The sequence below is a fragment of the Aptenodytes forsteri genome, unplaced genomic scaffold (genome assembly GCF_000699145.1).
Source record: "Aptenodytes forsteri isolate BGI_AS27 unplaced genomic scaffold, ASM69914v1 Scaffold166, whole genome shotgun sequence".
Lineage (NCBI taxonomy): Eukaryota > Metazoa > Chordata > Aves > Sphenisciformes > Spheniscidae > Aptenodytes > Aptenodytes forsteri.
In genome coordinates this window covers 3,610,009-3,634,299 of record NW_008796110.1, presented here as the reverse complement: position 1 = coordinate 3,634,299, position 24,291 = coordinate 3,610,009, and the positions used below count along the sequence as shown (strand labels likewise).

At 36.5% G+C, this 24,291-nt stretch overlaps 1 protein-coding gene across 1 annotated transcript in view; it reads right to left on the bottom strand.

Moving 5' to 3' along the window:
- Nucleotides 1–23,772, bottom strand: part of IQUB (IQ motif and ubiquitin domain containing) — a 25,178-nt gene extending 1,406 nt beyond the window's left edge. The window contains exons 1-10 of the mRNA XM_009286866.1: nt 23,352–23,772; nt 22,020–22,181; nt 21,737–21,912; nt 21,338–21,493; nt 18,970–19,180; nt 14,795–14,970; nt 9,740–9,910; nt 8,140–8,316; nt 6,268–6,516; nt 1,618–1,803 (exon numbers count right to left, since the gene is read on the bottom strand). Coding sequence (XP_009285141.1) covers nt 1,618–1,803; nt 6,268–6,516; nt 8,140–8,316; nt 9,740–9,910; nt 14,795–14,970; nt 18,970–19,180; nt 21,338–21,493; nt 21,737–21,912; nt 22,020–22,181; nt 23,352–23,772 — 2,085 coding nt within the window. The remainder of the gene's footprint in view (nt 1–1,617; nt 1,804–6,267; nt 6,517–8,139; nt 8,317–9,739; nt 9,911–14,794; nt 14,971–18,969; nt 19,181–21,337; nt 21,494–21,736; nt 21,913–22,019; nt 22,182–23,351) is intronic.
- Between the last annotated feature and the right edge of the window lie 519 nt (nt 23,773–24,291).

The following is a 24,291-nucleotide window of genomic DNA, read 5'->3' as shown; positions in this document are numbered from 1 at the left end:
CGGAGTGATGGCGTTTGTCTTCCCAAAGACAACTGTTACGCATGATGGAGCCCTGCTTTCCTGGAGATGGCTGAACACCTGCCTGCCAATGGGAAGGAGTGAATGAATTCCTTGTTTTGCTTTGCTTGCGTGCGCGGCTTTTGCTTTACCTATCAAAATGTCTTTATCTCAACCCACAAGTTTTCTGACTTTTACCCTTCTGATTCTCTCCCTCATCCCACCCACCGGGGAGTGAGTGAGCGGCTGTGTGGCGCTTAGTTGCCAGCTAGGGTTAAACTACAACAGCAGTTAAACCAGGTAAGTGTATAATCAGAATCTTTGCCTGCCATAATGCTAGTAACATAAATTTATGGATGCAGAGAAGCATCGCTAGATTCAGACTGCCTGAACAGCACTGTTGACTGAAAGTGAGACAGAGGAGTCAATAAAGGAATTTCCAGCTTGACATTGATTGTACCTTTTAAAGCTAATGCTCATATAACCATGTGTCTGCTTGAAGACACGAGTTGGGCACACACACAAAAAATATCATGGATGGCAGAATTCCCTTTACCTTTAGAATTCCTTGAGTCATATATTTTGTCCTCAAAGCAAACCTTTCATTGAAAGAGCAATTCATTTGCTCTGTCAGTTTAGTTCTCACATACTCTCAAGACTTCCAACAAGAAGGGCAATGAGTAACAACTGAAGTTGCATTTGTGATGCACACAAATTGTTAGAAATTGAATTAAGAACACCCTGAACAAAAGGACACTATACAACAATGACCTCAGATCACTACTGAGATAAATCAATGACCTACAGGTGAAAGGCTTAATAATCCATTACTAATTGCAGGACAAATACAGCTCACAGGATTCTCTCACGCCTTAGAAAACTAAATACTCTACCATATGATGTCCAGTGGAGTGAGATATTTACCAGACTACCATGTTTAGATATGGAATTTGGGGGGAGTGGTGTAAAAATACACAGTTTCAATGATTTCTTTAGCAAATTCTTACGTTTTTTCAACTCAAAACAGCAATTATGTTTTTATTGCTTAATTACAAACTATAAGATTACATTGTCAGGGGTACTTAAATGACATCTATGTAAGAAAGTAAATTGAGACAAATGTTATTACGACAAATGGTTAAGTTCTAGACAAAGAGCTATTTTGTTATTTGATGAGAAATTTATAAGGCCAGAAACTAACGAGGCCAGAGCATGTGCAAGAGCACAGGCATACAATTGTCACAGTATTTATGGTTAGTCCTTAGTATGTTTTTCATCCAGGCCAGCTCTTGACTGATCTCAGCTGAGGGAAGAGCATAGGCATGGCACTGTTCTCAGTAGGCAGCATGGATGAGGCCACTTAGCTTCTTGCATTTTGGGAGGGAGAATCAGGGCAAGACAGAGTTCAGGTACATGGATGTGAGCTGTACTATGTCAGCTGCCCTCTGGACTAGTGCCTGTTTTATTTAATGGTATAGACGCAACCATTTAAATAGTCACAATGGGCCAATTTAAACATGGATGAGTGTAAGGACTAAATGTGGCCAAATATCATTAGTCACAGGATTCTATTAAAACATAATATAAATATTGTAAAGAATTAAGCCCATCAAATTTTACCTCCTGAAGGTTACACAGCCTAAGATGTGCATCTGCCTCATCTTTAGTGAGGAGAATAGTGTTCCACGGAGACCACTCACACTGCTTATCCCATCTGACCATAACCAATTCATAGAGGTCACTGCAGGCACTGAGAGCTGACTGACAGCCCCATATGTTCTCAGTCATGTACTGCAGGTCTTGATGCTGAAATGGAAAACAGGGTTAAGAAGGAAGAAGCGTGTTTCATTCTACAACAAAAGCATTGTAACCATATAAGAATCCAAATAAAGCTTTAAGTAAAAAAACTTTTCCTATGTATATGTCATATAATCACTTGGTTAAAGAATGTCTAGATATTCACATCTTCCTTTAGCATGGTGTGGCATTTATTAACTGCATTTTTCTTCTATCATCTCTAAAATATTACATTCTTACTTTGATTGTCTCTGCCAATGGCAATTCATAACTTCTGATATGAATCATCCTGATTGCTTAACTGCTCTTATAAAGCTTCTTAAATCTCATGGTTTTTCTTATGTAGCATGCTTAAGCCTGTTCAGATCTTTTTGGATAATAACAATAATCCATCTCTGTCATTATTGAGATGACTTTACCACTTCATTCTTCGGTTCAGAATTGATGTTATTCAATGAATGAGTTAGTACGCTAATAAATTACTTAAAGTTTACATATAATCAGAATAATCTGGCCTGGAAAATGTGGGAAATTAGGACAAGAAAAAATTCCACCTGTGACAGACCCCAAATCACTGCCTGCTTTGCTTTCTTCCCCTCATTTTGCTGTTGACATATGAAGAATTTATTGTGCTCATGATACTGTTGTTCATTTTACCAAATGAGATTATATGATCAGGTAGCTATGCTACATTATTAACAAAAAAATAATAGAAGGTCTGTTTGTAAAGGTTCTCTAGTACAGAAAGGCCTTTAAACGTACTTTTAACCTATGCCTAAGGTTAATTTACATCAATCTTAATTTGTTTAATTTATTACGAGCCATCTGAAATCACTACTAAATCTTGATAAAAACAGCCTCTTGAATGGAAAAAAAAAAAATTGGGACGTCAGTTACCACTGCACTTTGGCAAGTGTCACCCTCCATTAATTCTTCTTTGTATTAGTCATCGAAAATAATTAGAAGATTTTTATCTACAGGAGTCTGCAAACAACAGACTTTTAAATAGGTTTTCCTCCAAGCTAGCCATTTGAAGACGACTCAATTCCTCTGAAAAGAAATCTTCACTTAATTAATTAAATAATGGTGCTTACATGTTACTAATTAAATTCCTGACAAAGAATGAATGAAACTGTACCAACACAGTGCTTTAGTGAAATGTAGCCTCATGTATTCTCATCCACCTTGCTTCCAAAATCCAGGAGCCCATGTAAATTCTTGCCAGGGAAAAGAAAGATAAGAGCCGGGCTTAGAACCTCCACTGGTAATAAATCTATGCCTACTGATCCCAGGAGCATAGGACTGCTCCTACATCTGGTCTTAAAGCTGGTTCTACAGGGCCTCCTTTATTAGGTTTCACTAATTGGCTTCTGTTTTCAGTATTTCCTTCTTTTCACAAAATTTCAAATAACTTCTGTATCTTCTTCTTAGAAGCCAGAAATTTGCAAGCAGACACATTAGCAAGTACTACTACATGCATGCTAAGCTATACATCTCAAAAGTTACCAGATCTTGCAAAAATCTATACTGAGGCATATAAGGGTCCATGTAAAACAGATCCATAATTTGACTCTTGGTTTTTCCTGGATTAGTTTTTTTTCTGCCTGAAAAAGGCAAAAGCGCTTGTTCTACGTTAAAAATTCTCAGGTAATGGGGAAGAGTTTGATTTAAGAGACTTCTGCACTTTCTAAAAGTAGGCATGAATTTTGCTGTGAAATTTTACAGTTAATTCATTTCAAATGATGCTTCCCTCCCACCCCCTCTAATAATTTGTTCTGTGCTCAGGGAAATGTAAGATAAGAGCCGGGCTTAGAACCTCCACTGGTAATAAATCTATGCCTACTGATGCCAGGAGCATAGGACTGCTCCTACATCTGGTCTTAAAGCTGGTTCTACAGGGCCTCCTTTATTAGGTTTCACTAATTGGCTTCTGTTTTCAGTATTTCCTTCTTTTCACAAAATTTCAAATAACTTCTGTATCTTCTTCTTAGAAGCCAGAAATTTGCAAGCAGACACATTAGCAAGTACTACTACATGCATGCTAAGCTATACATCTCAAAAGTTACCAGATCTTGCAAAAATCTATACTGAGGCATATAAGGGTCCATGTAAAACAGATCCATAATTTGACTCTTGGTTTTTCCTGGATTAGTTTTTTTTCTGCCTGAAAACTAGGCAAAAGCTTGTTCTACGTTAAAAATTCTCAGGTAATGGGGAAGAGTTTGATTTAAGAGACTTCTGCACTTTCTAAAAGTAGGCATGAATTTTGCTGTGAAATTTTACAGTTAATTCATTTCAAATGATGCTTCCCTCCCACCCCCTCTAATAATTTGTTCTGTGCTCACAAGAAACAGAAATGGCCTTCAGCACTGTCATCTGACAGGTTGGGAACAAGTACCATTGAAGGCTCAGCAGCTGAGACTGGGAAAAGAGGGTAGGCAGCAAACTGATAAAGGAGTTTAGTGTATTTGTAACTTCAAATGAATACGATGTTCCCATTAGGGTATTGCTCATCAAGAAAAATCAAAGCCGTAGTACGTACCATTGATTCTAAGGAGCATGGCATAGTTAGACCCCCGAAAGAATAAAAGGCAGCCTCGGGACTTGACACATTTGCTGAACTAGTTCATTTTGATACCAAAAAGGTCTTTAGCTGCAGTAAGCAGAATTCAGTGGAGCTACCATAACTCTCACCAACTGCTTTTTGCCTTGTAAACCTTAGCAGCACTCATATAGGTGGTCAACCCAAACACAGTTAGAATCAGTATGCAAGAGATCTGAAGAAAAATCTTTTATCTTCTACAGAAGTCTTGCATCTATCCACAGACAATACAATCAGAGCCAGTAATGGTACTGCACTCGGCAATGGATGAAGTTGTCATAGCTGCTGCAAAAAACTTCTATTGTGACCAAGTCATTTCTAGATGCCTTAGAGCTGTTTTCTGGATCTAAGTGGAGTAGGGCACAGATGGTCGTTGGGAAGAGAAGGAAAAAAAAAACCAAGCAGCACAGAAAAAATTTAGTAATTTAAGGAAATGTTAGGAAAAAAACCAAGGAAATCAGTGATTTAAGATACAAACCTCTGTCGTTTAGGTATTTACAACTCTAAAGAGAAGAACTTGAAGTTAATTTGGATGAAAATGAAACGGCATCTAGAGATGTTGCAGTGGTACAACCATAAATGGAACTGCACGTGAGGGCTTTCAGTGTCAGCAGTTAAGAAGCAGTCATGTTTCACTGCATCAATGGCCACCAGCCATCACAAGCGATGTGATGCGATCTGAGAGAGGTCCAAAAGATTTTGGAGGATGTTTACATATTAAGATAAACTAAGTTATACACAGACAAAAAAAACTTTTCAGCTTAAGTGAAAACCAATATGGATGAACAACATCTACAAAATCCAGATTCTTTGATAATATTTCTTAACACAGGCATGATAATTAAAGAATCCCAATCTTCCTTTTGGCAACTGCCATTGGCAAAGTGCTAAACCACAGCATGGCTTGTTTTGGTAGCAGTGGGATATTGATGACTGGCTTTTGTTTGCTTGGTTGTTGTTTCAGACGTACTGAAAATACAGTTCAAAAACTGTTCTATGAATGTTGATGCGGTAGAGATTTTTATTACTAAATCTCAGAAAGTTCAAGTAAATCTCAGCCGTTCGATATTTTCAATAAATAACACTTTGCAGTTACCTCAGATTTAAAACTTTCCCAGTGGATACTGAATGTCATCTTCTTTTGTTGACAAAATAAGTAATAACAACTAAAAGAGAGAATTTGCTGAAGACAGAGGCAAGAAGTTCTTTGAACTGAGTTGTTCCAGTAATGATTATTAAGAAACATTAGCTACTTAATAGTATTGCAAAAGATTACAGATGATTACAGATGATGGTAAAAAATTAGAAAATTAAAATATTTAGTGAATCCCTCTCCTAATAAATGCAAAACAGTAAAACTTTCAACTATACAGATATTCTACTGACATAGAACAGGAATGTCAAAACCTCAGCTTCTTTATTTTTTTCCTTCTGAGAACACAAAACAATTTAGTTGTATTACTAAAACAGTCCAAATAATGGGGCTTAAAATGTTTTACTAGCATTATGCCTTGAACAGTATGATAGTCATAAGGACATTATTCTTGCTTTACAGATGATGCCAGTGTCTTTAAACAACAGGATGGCCACAGCAGAACCAGAAGAAGAAACTGGATCATCTGATTCTTTGACTTGTCAGCTAGGCTTCTACCTTCTTTTAATGTGTAGCTTGTAACCACTTTTGAAAGTACAGCTATACTTCAACAGCTTAAGCGCTTCTTCTTTATGGTATGGAACATCCCATATCACAGGAAGAAGTTTTTGTAGCTTTTAGCCTATTTCTCCACCTGTCAACAACATACACAAAATAAAGGAAAAATTATAGTCAAAGCCACGGTTTCCATCATTAGCAATGCTCTTTCAGACAGTACCTGAACTAAGAAAACAATTTTAGCATCATCCTGATAATCAGCTTCAGACTTTCTGAGATTTTCTAGTATGAGTTTGTGCTTCAAAAACGCTTCTCGTCGCCGAGCCTCATTATCAAGCTTGCAACACAAGCGACATCTGCCAATGGTGCGGGAATTAGCAGGAACAGGAAACTCAGTAGATGGTAAGTAATTTTCGCAACTATGACAGAAGTTAACATTTTTATAAAGCTTTAAGAGATCTGGTGGAACCTAAAAGATTAAAAAAAAAAGTTAATTTACCACAAAGTATCTTTCTGTTACTTGTGTGTCACCCTAACTCTATCAGAATACATTTTACATATATTCATGCAAGTATTCTAATATGTAAAAGCCAGTAATATGTATTTTGAAACATCCAACAGAGTTTACTTTTTTTTTAAATAGAAGACCAAAGGCCATTCTACTTTCTTACTGTACTTGTTAAAATCAGTTATACAAATCATTCAATTCATTTTTAAGCTATATGAAGATCCTAGACATTATGCTCCAGTAGTCTTGCTGGCGCTTTTATGTATGCAGATTGTCGTCTCTGGAAAGATGACAACACAGAGGAAAGAGAAACTAATTCTTCTGCATTTAATTGTTCACATAGAATCTGCCCTTTATGTCAAAGATAAAACCTTGAGATTATGGGCATATTAATATTTTGGCATAAGAATATAAAATCATCAGAGCCACAGCTCCAAAAACAATATAGGGGAAGATAATAAACAAAACTTGCTAATGACATCCTCAACCTCATATTGCTTCATGGGTTCTGGAAAGAATTTAATGTAGTCTGTGCAGAGGGCCCAAGCCTGTAATGGGGTAGTTTGAGGAATCTGATAGTCCAGCTACCTATTGTGGTCATCTGCCTTTTTTTGAAAGTACCCTGAGGATTTGGTCGCCTTCACTGTCTGTTGATGAAATTCCACCTGTTTTATGGTCTACAGAAGGTTACAAGATTCAAATACAAATATAGGTGCAATTCAGCCTTCAACTCAAGGTACAGTTAACCAAAAAGCTACAGAAGCCACAGATCTCCCATCTCCAGTCTCTGCTATGACCCATCTAGGTAACCCTGTTCATAAACTTAGTGTAAAATAACTGCTGGTTGGTTATAAATCCCACTAACATTTACTGACAGATTCTCTACTCCTGAGATACCATCAATCACTGCAAGAGGAATCCTCTTCTGATAGATGCAGAATACATGTTGCTGCCTAAAGCAGAAACATGATAGTGAATTGTATTTTTAATTGTAATCTGTAGTCAGAAAAGAAAAACAATCACACGACTTGAGAGGTGTCTACCACTATCTCCACTATCTCCACTTCATAGCTATAGCTGCTTCTCATGAAGTAGCAACTGGTTGTACAACAGAAGCTCGTAACAGCTCTTGCTTAGGTGCAAGCTCATTAGACATCACTTTGACAATGGCAATGTTCTTTCTGGACACGTGGGATGCTGCCTCTTGTCCAGTGGAGAAAAGATAATTGCCCTCTCTATTGGTTCCCCATTCGTTATTACCATTCACTGTTACCATCCCATAAGATCTACCATTTACAATTCTCAGATTTTTTGTTTCATACATAGTGTTCCTGGGCTCTCTCAGTGCTACCAGCCATTTGTCAGCTTCTTACACCCATGTCTATGCCCCATGCTTCATAAATGACTATATAAGCTTATTTGTGTGAAGCCTGTGTACTTGCTACATTTTACTTCTGGAGGAACTCCTCCAGCAATTCTACAGCAAAATCTAAAATAAAAAAAGGTTTCGTTGTTTTCCATTCCCCTTCTCCACCATCCTTAGTTCGATGGCCACTATGTCAGACTGCAAAATAGGAATAATACCTTAAGTATCCTAGCAACTTCAGGGTTAAACTTTGGAGTTTTAATATACTGAAGAAATAATGTACAAATTCTTTTTCTCAGTCCTTCTAAGTTGCATTCTTTCACCTCTCTCGACATAAGATCAACTTCCCTGTCAATTAATTCTACTATTTCCCATGTTAATTTACATTCATGTTCCTGAAAGAAAACACAAAGAATAGGGAAAAACTCCACAACAATAAGGAAGCAAACAAACAAAATAATTCTAATGCAAACTATAGATTCTTTGCCAATCATCATTCATACCTCTGCATGTTCACATAAGAACACATTCATATAAGAACCCCTTAGTGTCTTAGGAAAACAACCTCCAAGAAAACTAATGTAAAGAACTAAAAAACTGAGGCTGCTTCCAGATCCTGCTTTAAGAGGCCTGTATAAATACCAAAGCAGTGAGGAACTGTAAACCTGGAGGCATTAAAAAATGCTAAGCAGAGGCACAGAACTCATGCAAAGTTTTCAGTCTCCAAAAGCCCCAAGAAATATCTCCCTGAGAAGCTTACTTTGGCTATGTGGTAGGAAGTGTAATGTATATACACAGTAGATGGTTTAAAAAAAAAAACCCAAGAAACAAAAACCAAACACAAACAAAAAAAGCCATCACACAAAATGCATGGGGGACTTTATGAGCATGCTTGGAAATTAGTCATTTCAATGTTTCAAATGCTCAGCAGGAGATTCTCCAGAGAGAGATGAGAGGTGAACGCGTTCAATGTTTTCTCACCTAAAATAGAGTGTTAATTTACAGAAATTCTAGAATTTGTTCACTACAGCAATATTGACTTGTATTAAGATGGGCAGGAGTTCATAAACTAGCAATGCTCCCAATGCTATATTGGCTTTAGATCAAATTCTGGTACTACCAATGCAAACAGCAAGATGTTCGTTTGTTTTAATAAGACCAGGAAGCAACATTCTATTCTAGTTTGATATCAACAGTATCATCCTGAAAGTACCCTGAAAGTCATATTATTCTTATTCTACATGAATAAATAAATAAACAAATATGGAAGACTAAAAGAAATGCAGCCAGCTTCTAATTCACTGGGAACACTGGCAGCAGCAGTGGGGGTGGGGAGAGAGGGGCAAAGAAAAAAAAAAAACAAAAAAAAAAATCAGTATTTGCCAGCCATAAAACTGGTAACCCAAACCAACAGAGAGAGAAGGTTCTAAACAGACGTTTCAAAGAACTGAGGGAAAAAAAAAAATAGCCACTTACATCTCTGCCATGGTTTTCATCAAGTTGTTATAAATATTAAGCTAAACTTTGTACTAAAATTTTATTATGTATTAATACACAAAAACCTCTAAAACCATGGGGTTAAAATTCTAACACAATTTGAAGAAAAATGTGCACATTACAAAGTGAAATATGAATTTATCTGGAACATAAATTACACTCCCATGCCAGGTGGTACACTAGGCTTTCTCTTGCTGCCCACTGATCATCCTATCACTTGTTTGCCAGAAGAAGCGTTGCTTGTGTGTCAACATAATTAAGTCACTGTATCTTTGGGAAGTACAGCTTCAAGCTAAACATAAATAGAAAAATAAAACATACCTTCACTGTACGTCTGAGTGTTAACAGCACATCTATTCTCTCATCTTTTGGGATGTCAGTCATGCTAATGCTGCGGTAGATTTCAAATAGTTCTCTGGCACGGAGTGTGTACTGTGTATCCATTTCAGTGATTTTTCCATCATACGCTTTCCATCTCTTAGGTTGCGCACACTTCAGAAACAATTTGTACAACTCTTAGCTATTATAACCTGATCACCAGCTGAACAAGTGCATTACGTTACATCAAGTTTCACCAGAGCAAATAGGGACTTAACATTAATGCTTGACTAATACAAAAGGCTAATTCAATTTTCGCTATTTATACAGTACCTTTTCCAGCAGAGCAAATATTCAACTGCACACTTTGTTTAAAGTTGCATGTCATGAAAATTTTGACTTACAGTATATTAAAAGTAAATAATATTCTCCTACAGGGATATACTCTTCTTTAAAATTAATTTACTGACAGCAGTGTTAGAATACATTTGCTCTGTATTTCATCTTGCAGTCATAAATCCCTCTCAACTATCAGTAAAAATCAATGGGACTGTTGACTGTGTAAAGATTGCAAATTTAAGGCCTCAGAGTCTACCGCAGTACAAAGTATCTCCAGGGAACTGTTCTATTTATGCTAGCTATACAGATGGATAGAAGGCACAGACTTCGTTAAACCTGACTAAGGCAGAGTATGAGTTTACAGCTTATTGGATACTTCACCTAGCTCCTTGTTTGCTAACTTAACCACATACCATATGCCTACTACTTCAATTGTGTCTTTGCACATCTTTAAATTCTATAGACAGTGAGAAATTACATGGTGTCAGCTGCCCCACTCAGTTTGAGAAGTCCAACCATTCTCCTCTTTCAAGACGACTGGTTTTGGTTGCAAACCACACTGTTACACAGGAGGGAGATACCTAAACCCAATAGAAAGATAGTATTCAAAATCCTCTCCCCATCATTACCTAACTCCACTCTCTTTCCTTAATTGGGACAGCTATTGGAAACCTCATTCTCTGTATTAATTATTCTCTTTCACTGTATTTGGAACTTGAGTGTTCACAAACACTTGTGAACTTCACTTTGCAGACTCAGTGCGAGCTAACTTCAGTAACACTTCATGCAGCATTCACATGCCTAGTAGTTTTCTGAATATGACCCCAGCATTGACGCAATCATTGTTTTGACCAAATATACAGGCCTGTTATGGTGATAAGTCCTAAAAATACCAAGAATATTAGATAGTTAGAATAGATATGGGTAGTCACCACCACAATCAAAATAGAGCTTTCCACACTTTTAAATAAATAAATTATAAAGTTAGGTAAGCAAAAGAAAGACAAAATAATTGAAAAAAGGATTTAACACTGAATAACTGACATTTAATTACATTATCAGTGGGAGTGAAACTCTAATTAAAGGAGGTATTGTTAATCAGAGGTCACAATTCAGAGCCAAAACTGATTAAGAAATGCAATAGCAAAACCAGACATTAGTAAAAAATAAAACTCTTAATTCCTTAGTGAAATCTCTGAACTTCTGCAAAACTAGAAAGATGCGATTTTCTCTCTCTGTCATAAAAAGGGAGCATTCTCCTGTAACTTCATGACTTTGTTTCACTGTCTTTGTACAGTACTAGAAATTCTAAAAAAAACCCCAAGCAACTTAGAAGCTATATCATGCTGTAACTCCTTTGTATGGTAGACTGGCAAAAATCACTGTTTTCCATGGAGTAGTTAATTCAGTACCTACATTTGATCCTCTTCAATGAAATTACTTATTATAAGACAGAAAGGTCATTTGCTTATGCTAGGGAGAGTCAGTGGGCAGAGTTTACCCTAGGAAATGGTTATTAAAACTAGGTTCTTCTGACAAATTTGCAACAACCCATATATGAGCTAGCAGTCATGGTATTCCACTCTGCAAAGGACCCTTAATGCAGACCAACTATATTATGATAAAGTCTAAATTATTCAAAGCAAGATATCATATCTGTAACTTCTGTAATTTTTCTTACTACCTCATCATAAGTAGGTATTATATAAAAGAAAATAATTTAAAAAGAAAGAAATTATGCAGCATTTTACTGAAGAAAAAAAAAATAGAGAGGTCTCATCAATATGAAGATTTCCAGTATTTCAGAAAGAATCACAAGCTCTCTGATTTCAGTACTATTTTCATGTATTCAGGATTGATGCGAGAAAACTAAAACTTTGAGATTTTTTGCCAGCTTTTTCTTGCCTTTCGGTCTGCTGGGAGTACTGCAGAATTTACACTAATCCTGTTATCTGTATTACTTCAGAGAGCAAGACTACCATAACTGCATTCTGCTGCCAATGCATGAAAGCAGAAAAAAGCACCTGAGGAGAGAAACACACCACCACAGACACAGAGAGAAAAAGGTAAGAAAAGTAAAAAAAATCCATAGGATGGGTGCAGAAATAGCACAAAGCATGAAAGGTATGAACTGAGAAATAGTTAACAATTACACAAATTCTTTTAAGAAAATATGATTGCTGTATAAAAGCTTAATCAAGTACTTCCTCTTCAAAATACAAATGTTGAAAAAGAATGAGCTCAGTGTAAAAAAGAACCTCCTAGAATGTAGTGCACACACAACCAGTAGCAACCATTGTAAAAGCACACGTGCATGAGGAGGTACATGCTTAAAGTAGCAAAGAAGGGAACGAAGGTTTCCATGGAGAAGCAAGTTTCATATCACATTGGCTATTGCAGCAAAGTGAAATGCTTGCAGTCTTCAGATGTGAAATTCCTACTTTAACTGGCAAGTGTCCAGATTAACATTATCAGCTCAAAGTTCAAGAAATAACTGAATAATCTATAATCTAGCACTCCAACAATAAATTTCATACTACTAAAGTGTTTAAATTGCACAGTTACAGTCACAACAAACCATTCATTTAATTTTGAGAGTTCCAAAATTATTTATTTTTTAAGAAATGCAGAAATTGTTACTTTCTTTACCTCTGAGTTAGGCTGCTATCTATGTCAACAGTTTAGAACAACACTCAAAAACCTATAGCTAGCATGATAAAAAAAGCGTGAAAAGTTGCGGTAGTTCAGAAGCTCACTAGATTTTCAAATTAAAAAGAAACCAGTCTCTTTAACAAAAACCATAATTTATAAATTTAAAATAGGAATAAATAAAATAGTAGTAAGTGCTTCAGAAACATGTCCACTGTTTGGAAAGAGAGAGCATCTCGTCTCTCATGTGTCTCCTCAATCTCCAAACGTCAACTGTCACTAAGAATTCTGGTACCGAAGAACATTTTGCTTCTGATTCCTAGATGTAAGAAAACTGTACAACTTGTATATATACTGGAAGTAATCTATATAGGATAGGACATTGGAAAGCAGTCATTAAAGGAAAAATAGAGACTCAGTTAAAAGACAAATATATTTGCTTTGACTGTTCCAGGCTTCTTCTTCTGAGAAGATAACAGAATAGATTGTAAATAGTAGAAGCAAACATTTAACATAGAAATGATTCAAGGTTTTGATATAATTTCTAAATATTTAGTTTTCTGTTTTTTTGCACTCTTGAAAGCAGTAACAGAGAATACAATCACATCACAGCAATAAACTTGGTAACAGTTCTTCCAACGTTTCAGATAAGTAATTTGTTTGTGATGAAGAAAGGTAATAGATTTTATCAAATCACTTTTTACAGTCCAGTTCCCATACATCAGTAATAAAAAGAATGAAAAAAAGTATTTTTTGGACAAAACTGCCTGTTTTACTTTTGAGCACTAAATAGCCAAAATTAAAAAAAAAAGATAGTAAAAGACCCATTTCTGTTGCAGTATTTCTTTTCATAATTATGTCACATACTATAAAAACAGTCAAAAAATAAACTATTTCTTTTTTTCTGAGGGGATGGATTGCTGGGATGTCTACCTAAAAAGGACTTTTTTTTGTATTTTACATTAAGGTGCCATTGAATCTAATGCCATTCAAATCATCTTTATTTACAAATGAATTCTCATCTTTGTTTTATAGATGAAAGCCTGAAGAACACTTGCATTAAATTTCATCCCCAAGATCATACAAGAACAAAATCTCAAGTTAAAGTTCTAACACAACTGAAACTAGTGAATTAATAACTGATTCAATGATATAAGATTCAGTCAAAGCTCTTCTGGGTTTCTATCCTGTACATAAAAACAGAATAAATGCTTTCCTTAAAGACAGACAAATGATGACCAGAGGCCTGTGCTCAATGGGGCAATAAATGACAAATCTAGTTCTCAAAGGATAACATTTCTGAGGGAAGAAGAAAAAAGAAAAAAAAAAAAGAATCAATTAATCCATTCTGCAGGGTTAAAGTTTAGTTTTGCAAATACTTGCTTAAACGTTTGCATTTAAGTTTAAATGCAATAGCAAACCTTTCACTATAGAGAACAATGAACAGAACATACCAGAGGGAAAATCACTTAGTCGTTAGTTTTGATTAGTGAAACTGAGTATTTTTGAAAGAGAAGCTAATAGGCAGATTTTTAAAGTTTCAAAAACACATTAGGAAAGAGCATAGTTTCATGTATGAATTCCTACATCACTGTAATGCACACAATACAAAATATAGAATGGTAGGCAAGATCCTGATGCTTTAAAACCTCAAATTAACCATTCTGAATTGTTAGAATTTGAGCCTTTAATGCTGTTAACAGTGCCATCAGAATCATGTTCTTTGTGCAGAATAGTTACATAATACAAAATTCATCCACTCAGTGCTATATTTTTATATTATATATACACACCTGAGATTTACCATAGACACAGGTAGTTAACAGTCTTAATGATGCACTGTTAGACCTTCCATCAGTCACAGAGCTATGAAATTCTCAGCTTGGAAAAAGAAATTTACTGAATTTTACTGACATGAACAACTAGATGATATGGATATTTATAACATTAGCATTCACATGATTAACTGTTAAAGCTGCAAAAGTTACTTTTGGCAGGTAGTTTGCAGATGTCTTTTCTGTTCCTGTACTTTGGTATTCTTTATGTTCAGCCTAAAATTACATCACTGACCTTAGCCAGAAAGTGCAGTGTTGCTTTTTGTTGATTCTCCTCATCTGCATTTAGCTTGTGTCTCCCAATGGAAGCAATCAGCTGTGCCTCTTGTTCCAGAAGTCCACAAAATGCTGCCTTTCTTTCAGCTCCAGCAAGAGTTCTGTTAATCCGTTCAGTCTCTTCCTGCTTCCATACTACAGATACCCAAAATAGTTGTATTTTTTACAAGATGTTTTCCAGTGAACCTTCTACTTTCATATTTAAGAAATAACATAATTAATTTTCAATATGCATTAAAAGCCAGTTTCTATGTTAGGGAATTGATTGTTATGCATATTTTCAATACATGCAAAATGGCCCAGAAATGAATGTAATTTATACAGATGTTCTGTGAGAGTACGTGTGTGTACAACAATTCCAAACTGCCAATTCATACTCCAAACTCAAAGACGGGTTAGGAGAAAAAGGAGCTCTATGTGAGAAAAAGAATTTAGCTCCTGTGGAAACGTGTGATGAAATGATTTCTTCACAATTTTGCATCTAAAATAACTGTTTGAGACTCAAACAGCTCCAAAAGGTATGAGCAATAGGAACTTTTTAAACAATTGCTCATCAAAGTCACAAGGAAAGATACCACGGAGATCTTCTCAACAGATTAAGGACAGCATCCTACTGTGGTACCACTAATACTCAGTGCTGAGAATACTACTGCTTCTCCCTGCATAAATGAGTAAAATCTAAAGAAGCTTGAAGTCCTCCAAAACTGAGATAAAACTTGACCCACAGTCACATTTAGCACTCCAGGTCTCACACTGAATATCTGAGTGGTATCATCTTTTGCCATCTAAGGCAGATGGATGCGCATTAATAATTAGACAGTCATTGCCTTACTCACCCTTTCCTCTTCTACAACAGAACCCTTCAAGTGGAAGTGGCATGCAAACCACAAGATAATGACAGCAGCACGTCAATCAGTACACGCTGTATAAGAATCTGGCCTTCTGACTCTTAGGTCAAATCACCAAGCCACAGGTACCCGCTGCACTTATAAGTTAGACTACTTAATGACAGAAACATACAGATGTATACATATGTGTCCATCATGGTTTATTTTGTAGTACCCATTTTTTGACTATAGGTGCTGATACACAGACAATATGCTGTGCTTACAAAAATCTGTTCGTAAAATCAAATTGTGTTTACTGAATAGTGTTTTCCTTTGCAGACTTCTGAAGAGTCTGTTCCATTTCAAATACGTCTGGAGTTTTGTAGGGAATTTTATAATATCCAACACTTCAACATTCCTGAATAATGTCTCAAAGTGTTGTTATTGTTCCAGAACAGTTATGCAAAGGCAAAGCCCAACGTAAAGAAAATAATCCAGTAAGTGATGCACACTTACTGAAAAAACCTATAACATCCTGTATCAGGTAAGATTAGAGGCAGGAGGAGGGAAAGGAGGAAGGTTTATTTTCTGCCTGTGGCTTCCTTACCTACAATACCTTATGTTTTCCATTTTAAAATATTTCAATTGATTTCCTTAAGGCTCTCCAAGCTTTGGTATTAATATGACAGCTGTCTGACAAGTTCCGAGTACCCAAAGATATGTTTTTAAATAAAGCCATTTCAGCAAACAAAAGCACTGCATAGAATTAATTTACATGAAGCTTTATATGCCTGAAGGGGGCAGCAACTTCAAAGGTAGAGCTAATAAATACAGGAAGCAATTTTGTACTTACAGAAATGAAGCAGCTGTCAGTTATCATCAATACTCACCTCCTGAGTCACCATATACATGCAATCAAGTTAAAAACATTCCTTTTAGATTATCTGTTCTACAGACAGAGATTTTCCTCCTAATTTTTATTCCAGTTTTTATAAAACCAAGTAGTTCACACTTTTCAAATAAATAATCAATGTCTCTATATGCAGACAGACTGACTATATAGATACATCTCATTTGCACCATACAGTCAACAGGCAAGTTTCTGTACCAACAGGAATTGCTTGTACTGGCTGACCCTGTAATAGTATCCCCCTGTTGTGATCAGCAGCAATAACCTTCACAGATCTCTAGAGGACAATAGTCTCATTCTATTACTGTCACAATGATTTAGCTTGTGTAGACTGTTGACACTATAAGAATGTAAAAGTAGTTTCAGATGCAGGTAGAAAAAAAAAAAAATCTTCCTAGAACCACTAAGCTCTACTAAAATAAAGAGCATGACTTCAAGTCTCCATGTGGAGAAGTAACTAGTCAACACCAGTAAACAAAAACAAACCAAAAAGATTGACACCAGACCATTATTTTTAACAAAAAGTTAAAAAGACATTTCAAATACTGGAGTTTGTTCTGTTCCAGTTTTGAAGTGGCACATGTTTTTTCAGGTTGCCTAGATATTAAATCCCTGAACATGCAAAGCTGAAAGTTTTATTATTTGTGAATTAAATTAAGCCAAAGAGATACTTATATAACCATAAATTTTAAATCTAAAAATATAGGAAATATCAGCATTCATTCACAACTTTAACTCAGCTTTGTTGTTTCTATTGCAAATAAGACTCTCTAAAAAAAAAGTGGAAAATATATTTGATTGCACATTAGCTAGGAAGCAGTTTTTTAAAGAAAATATTGCAGGAAATCAGATACCAAATAGTAGCACTTGCCATAAGTGGAAAGGAAAAAAATTATTTGGGCACCTTGGCTTTTGATTACCTAGTCAGACAGACCTTTAAAATGGCTTGATTCTTGTGAAGTGAAAAGCTAACTATCTGTGAAGAAAAAGGGGAGCGGGGGAAACAACCCCTAGCAAACCACAAATCTCATGAAGATACCATTCCCAAAATTCTAAAGTTTAAGACAGTAATAATTTTTACATTTGTCACAAACAGTAATAAGTCATTTATACATTCAGACAAAACGATTTGTTCAATGCCACACAAAGTATGACAGTATTAAAAGATTAGCGTATAACTTGGGAATTCTTGAATCATGATCCTAAGCTCTATGAATAACACATGCCACCAAATTTATGCTCAGTTTACCACGGAAGAAATAGCTGGGATGGTTTAAGGTAGGTGGCTTTGTAATGAAGCAGGTAATCCGTTAGGCCAGTTCTGCTATAAGGATGGTACTGCCCAAACTGCCGAAGAGTTATATCATAAGCAAGCACTGTAGCCTTACATAACACGAGTTGTTGAAAGTCACAGTGCAAGCATCTTGCTTAAAAGGAGACATTTCAAAAAGAACTCTTGCAGTTTCATTATATGCTAGTACAAGTCCGCTGCTTTCTATTGTTTTTGTTTTTCCAAAAGGACATACTCTAGGTTTTTTGTTACATTTGCAACATTATTCTCCTGTAAGTTATGTCAATTATCTGCAGTATTCACCTTATTTTTCCAGGAAAGTTGAGAGGTGCTCACCTATATTAGACACCATCCACTCCAACAGGAAAAGTAAGTTTTTCAGGATGCCCTGTAGGACTCCTAACAGATTTTTAAAATTTTGACAACACAGTTTTGTGAAACATGGAATAAATTAGAAAGGAGCAAAAGCAGAAGGAGAAGACAACTAGGACAAAAGGAATAACCTCAGTCATATATTGTAAAATTCTGGGAAAAAATCTAATCCATTATAAAAAATGTCTATATTAAATGACGAATGAAGGATCTTAATAGTAATTTCTTCATGGTATTATTTTCAGCATCCTAAATGTAGAATAAAAAGATTAAAGTAACTCTGATCCAAAGAAACAGTTCCTGTTCCTCTAGCTGACCTTAACATTAGAGATGAATGGAAAAAAAAAAACCCACAACCAAAAAAACCCCTGCCAAATAGCATTATTCTACAAGCTGATTATTTCCTAAAAAGGTGTGCTGGTTTTGGCTGGGATAGAGTTGATTTTCTTCATCATAGCTAGTATGGTGCTATGTTTTGGATTTGTGATGAAAACAGCATTGATAACACAGGGTTGTTTTAGTTGTTGCTAAACAGTGCTTACACAGTGTCAAGGCCTTTTCTGCTTCTAGAAATGTATGAAAGTCAAGTAATTCTTTAAAAATGAAGGAAATTCCACTGTAAGTCAACAAAATCAAGGAAGTATCTATAGAAACATGTCAAAACCAGAAGAGTTTGTTTTAAACAAATTGTACTCTTGCTGATTTGAGAGTATCCCTTTAGGAAAAAAACTTACATTCTAAAGCATGGTACAGTAGCTCAAAGTCTTCTTTTGTTTTAGGGTTCAGTCTTCGTTCGTGCTCCCTTCTCAGTTTTTCTTCTTTCTCTTTTTTTCTCCGTAACTCTTCTTGTGCCTCCCATGCCAGCCTTAACCTCTTTTCTTCCCTCAGATTTTGCACTACATTTATAGCATGCCAACGACGGAAATATGTCTGTAATACTATTACCTATATATGATACAATACCAAAGAATCGTGAATTTAAAACAATACAGCATAATTTTTTTTTAACTGTTATTTTTTCCAGCTACTTAACTACATTTTTTCTAATATTTTTCTTGTACTCAAACTAGTTTAAATGTTACAAAACCAGTAATGTACTATTAGTCTAAACACTAGTATGCTTACTTATTTAGGTAACCACAGGAGTTTAAACAGTAAGTACAGTGAAGAAACTAGGTTCAAATAATCAAGTTAAAGTATCAACTGCAATTACAAAATCTATTTTTCTTTTTCAAATCTCTCCTTAAAAAATGCCTTTTGCCATGTATTGTTTTTATTCTTTTCAGCTTTGTGGGCAGAGGTCCTCATTTTACTATCCATTTATATAGTGTCTAGATTGATAATTTAGACACGTATTTGCCAAATTTCTTTTAAATTTCTAAATACAAAAATCAACACATACACACACAAAACCAACTGCACTTTATTTGTAAACAAATAATGAAAATGAAGTTGCCAATGCTGTTGTGACAGAACTTGAAAATTAAAAAATCCACTTTCCAAAGCTGTGGTCTTTAAAGACTACGGAAATGTCTATAATAAGCTAAGGGAGCACAACGCACAAGCCTGAGCATCTGCCAGCTGAGTTAGCACTTGCGCCACAAGCAGTTTAGCCAGGTCAATACCATGAGCTAATAAGCATTGTTCAGCGTTGAAGGCTATCAGGCACAAAACCACACTAATACAGTTATACTGTCTCTAGAGATATCGTAACCTAACATTTCTCTTGAATACGCTTCAGCTAGTATTTCAATATGGAACTACACTGCACTGTGCGAGCCCATCAACTTGAACAAACACCAAGCTGATGTCTCTCTACTGTGCATTATGGATTACCTACAGATACATTACAGATTTCAATAAGTGGCAGTAATGATCAGAGTAAAACATATTGGCAGTCCTGAGGAAACGGCTACCTATTTGGGTTCCACTTCTACAAGATGCTTATTGCCGTCAGCTGATGCTGACCAAATAAGAAGTTGTTACAGAAAACTTCTACCCAGAAGATTTCAAAGCATCTTGCCAACCATGTCAATACAATTATCCTACTTGGACACGTGGGGAACCAACTGTTTTTAGTGAGATTCAGACTGTCTATTTTAAGCAATCAAATTAATAACTAGACAATTTACAAAGCAGTGCCCGGCCTAACATGATGTCGAGTGTACTTAAGTTAGGTGTGCAGTCACTGAATATGTGGGTTTCAAAAAGCAATTTGGAATGCCTAAATGGCATCCTCTGCACAATGACTATACAAGATCTGTCATCAGAATCACCTGCATGAGGCGACTCAGCGCACCAAAAAACTCCACAGGCGCATTGCAGGTGTTTGAACAGCTAGGTTCTACCTGGTTCTACCAAAGCAGGAGCTTGAACACAATCCAAAACAGAACAGTATGCCAAAAGGTAACCTGTCAGGCCGTTAAAACAAATAAACCTGAAAACCACAAAACCCATAAGCTGAATGCAGGTCTCCTAAATCCTAACCCAATACTCTATATCCATTTGAGGCCATACATTAAGCATGTAGAATCATAGAATAGTTTGGGTTGGAAGGGACCTCTAAAGGTCATCTAGTCCAACCCCCCTGCAATGAGCAGGGACAACCAGATCGGGTTGCTCAGAGCCCCGTCCAACCTGACCTGGAACGTTTCCAGGGATGGGGCATCCACCACCTCTCTGGGCAACCTGTGCCAGTGTTTCACCACCCTCAGTGTAAAAAATTTTTTCCTTATTTCTAGTCTGTAGCTTAGGTCCTTCCAAAGAGATCATGAGAATGCCGTAGGGACAAGCCCATTTTAATTCCTAATGCTCTATATGGAAGCTTAACTGTCAGTGTAAGGCAGAAACCAGTAAAATCACAATTCTTAGTATTTAAAGAAACCACAAGGTCTCAAATGTCATTAAAAACACTAATATTGTAAATGAGCAGACACACGCTTCCCCCATATCTGAAAGATTACAAAATGTGAAGATTAAGCAGACGTTTTGCAGTTCACTGTTAAATTCACTCTTTGAACACTCTGAACACTCATTAAATATTCAGATAACCTTCGTAATACTTTGCCTTACAGATACAGTTTCAAACAGAGGAGAACTTACCGCTTCAAGTCTACGTTTATGGTATTCTTCCGCTGTAACATACTTTCCAGGACTTACTAGTTTGTCAGTCATGTTTGACACGTACAGGCCAATTTTAGTCATCTGTGTTGATGTTGTATTTTTTGTTTGTTGTGGCTTATTTTTTTCAAAAACCGTCTGGGGAAAAAATGCATGTCAGATTGTAACAATATATACAGAGATTTTTTCTTCATTACAATAAGTGGCAAAATTAGCTATTTGTAACAAAAATCACAAGACTAATGATATCCATCCACTAAATACTTTCAGTTGCACACTTATTTCTGATCTACTTCCTCATTCCTATTGGAAATAATTGTGTCAACATTCTATTCTGTTTGGCAAAACCAACATTCTAAAAGACCTTCCAAGAGTCATTACCTGCGTTTCCCTACAAAATAATTGAATTCCTTTGTCAGGTCGGGTTTTGGGTATCGTTTGTGATCCTGCGTTATGAAATTCCACTCCTGTTATCCTGTTCTTAAATCCACCCAGAAATGGTTTATGATAGGTTGGTCTTTCAATTTTTACAACTACATCTTGGAATGAATCAGAATCTGTTAAAATGGAAGTTCCAAGACAGAAATATTGTTTCTTTTAGTAACAGATTGTGATTAGAGCACGATTATATATATATTGATACATGTTTAAAACCAGCATTTACCTGTTTGTACTCTGACGGTTATGACATCAGGCATGTGGTAATCCTGTTGAACTGCTTTCCCAGGAAAATGTTCCTGATCAAAACATAACTCCTCAGACTGGATAGTTTCATCAAAGTTAGCCCTAGTGCTCCTAAGAGCTTCATCATCCTCAATCATGCTTCCTAAAAATAAAACCAAAATTAATTTCTAATATGCTTCTCAAAACAAATAAAATAACTCAAGTTTACCCTGAGACGATTTTATTGAAACACTGCAACACAGAATAATCACAGATTTTTGAGCAGTCTATTTGAAAGCTGAAACAGTATTATCATACTCTTTTTGAAGAGATACCCAACGTAATACTGTCACCAAATAAAAAGTCATTCATACTACAATTCTTAAAAAGTTACAGTAAGTGTTTTATTTGCAAATGCATAACTTTGATTTAAAGTTACCCATTTATACAGTGAACTTTTAGTGAAAAATCTTACCTAAACCTGCTGCAATTTAGGCCTGACCTAAGCATACGATGGCTGAATCACACAATATTGACATGGTGTTTATTCAAAGACGACATTCTGAACCACATCTACTTAACCCGAAGCTCCAGAAATTACTTCTTTTTGATTTAGAGATAAGATCTACCTGGCCTTGATACCGTGCCCTTCCTAGGAAGCGATCGCCAGCTACTCAGAATGAGAGCATCTGACTGCAGCCCAGCCAAGAGGAAGGCAGTCAGCAGCTCCATACTCGGAAGGGTCACTCACTGTGCTCACCTGCTGAACGGGATGTGCTACCTTCCACTCGGAAGACCTATGAAAACGGGGCACTGAACTGGGAAGAGGAAGTAACACAGGCCACCCAGAATGGAGAAGAACAAGTGCAGGAAATGATGGGAGTGTTTCGGGGACTGCAGGAGAAAGGCATGGATAACAGAAGGGTGGCAGGTAAGTTACAGTGGAATCTAAGAGATGTAAAATAGTAAGGTGATTGCTGTGGTCTAGTCTAAACTGTTAGTAGCCCATGTACTCATGTGAATTATGCACCGCTGTTTTTCAAATGTGTGTACAAAACACGTACACATACTCACACACGTTTCTGGAAATGAAGATCACGCTATAAAATGCCGTATTAGTCTATAAATTGCTACTGCAACTTGAGATAAAGAATACATTCCTCACCTTTTGAGGCATGTTTTATATGAGAATTTAAAAAGTCACTTCAAGACCAAAAACCAACAAACGTGAACAGAATGAGGGCGTGGGGGGTTGCAAGAAGCCATAATCAAGTTGAAGAAAAAATAAATCTCTTTTAAGCCTTAAAGTCCCACATTTTAATAACTTCTTTACCTGTTACTGTCCCACTTGCCGTACTCTCTGACAGAACTGAGTTTTGAGATGTTTGTTCTTCCCTTTCTGAATTTCTTAATTCAAGTAAAGTAGAATAATTCTTGTTGGTAACAGGAGATGTGCTCTCAGATGATGCGCTGAATGGGGCATCTGGCTCAAATACATCTTGCTCGTTATTTCCGATCACTTCTTGATTGCCTAGTCCTTTGCTGGGTAATTCCCACTGTGCTAAACTTGACTGCTCCTGTTCCTTCCGAGCCGACTGCTCCAGAGAAGCCTGCTGCTCGCAGCCCTCCTCTGACTGTACAGCGCCTGTAGCTTCTGAAAGCAGAGGCTTCTCTGCCGGGTCCCCGTTCTTGGCCTCTCCGACTCCTCTTCTTTCCGAGGATGCAGATGGCTGCTCTGCACCTGACCTTTCCATTGTAACAACTTCAAAGCAACTATCTGATGTACCTTCCATTCCCTAAAGTATCAGTTGCACATTTTTAACCTTTCTGCAAGATTCATCACAGTATCTATTTAAAATTGCATACTAGCACATTTCTACTACCAAACATACGGGTGACTTAATATCCTGAAACGCTTTTTCTGTACCTATTCCCAGGTAGCCTATTTAGAATAGCACGAGGTCTTTGCTTCCACCAAATGCAAAACACTTAACATCTTCTCACTGGCGTTTAACAAACATAATACTCCATAGCATTGCCGGCAGGCAGTCAGCATAATTCGTTCGTTATATATATCTATATATACATACAACAAGACTTTACAGAGCAGTATTACCCAGAGACAGCACACCTTTTAAGGTTCTCCGTGCTGCCACTGAAATGGCACGGGCTAGAAGAATCCAAACCCCACATTCATGAAAAAAACCCAACAGCAAACGGGACGAAGGCCCCCGCAGGAGCCAGGCAAACGGGCGACTCCCTACCGAGCGCCC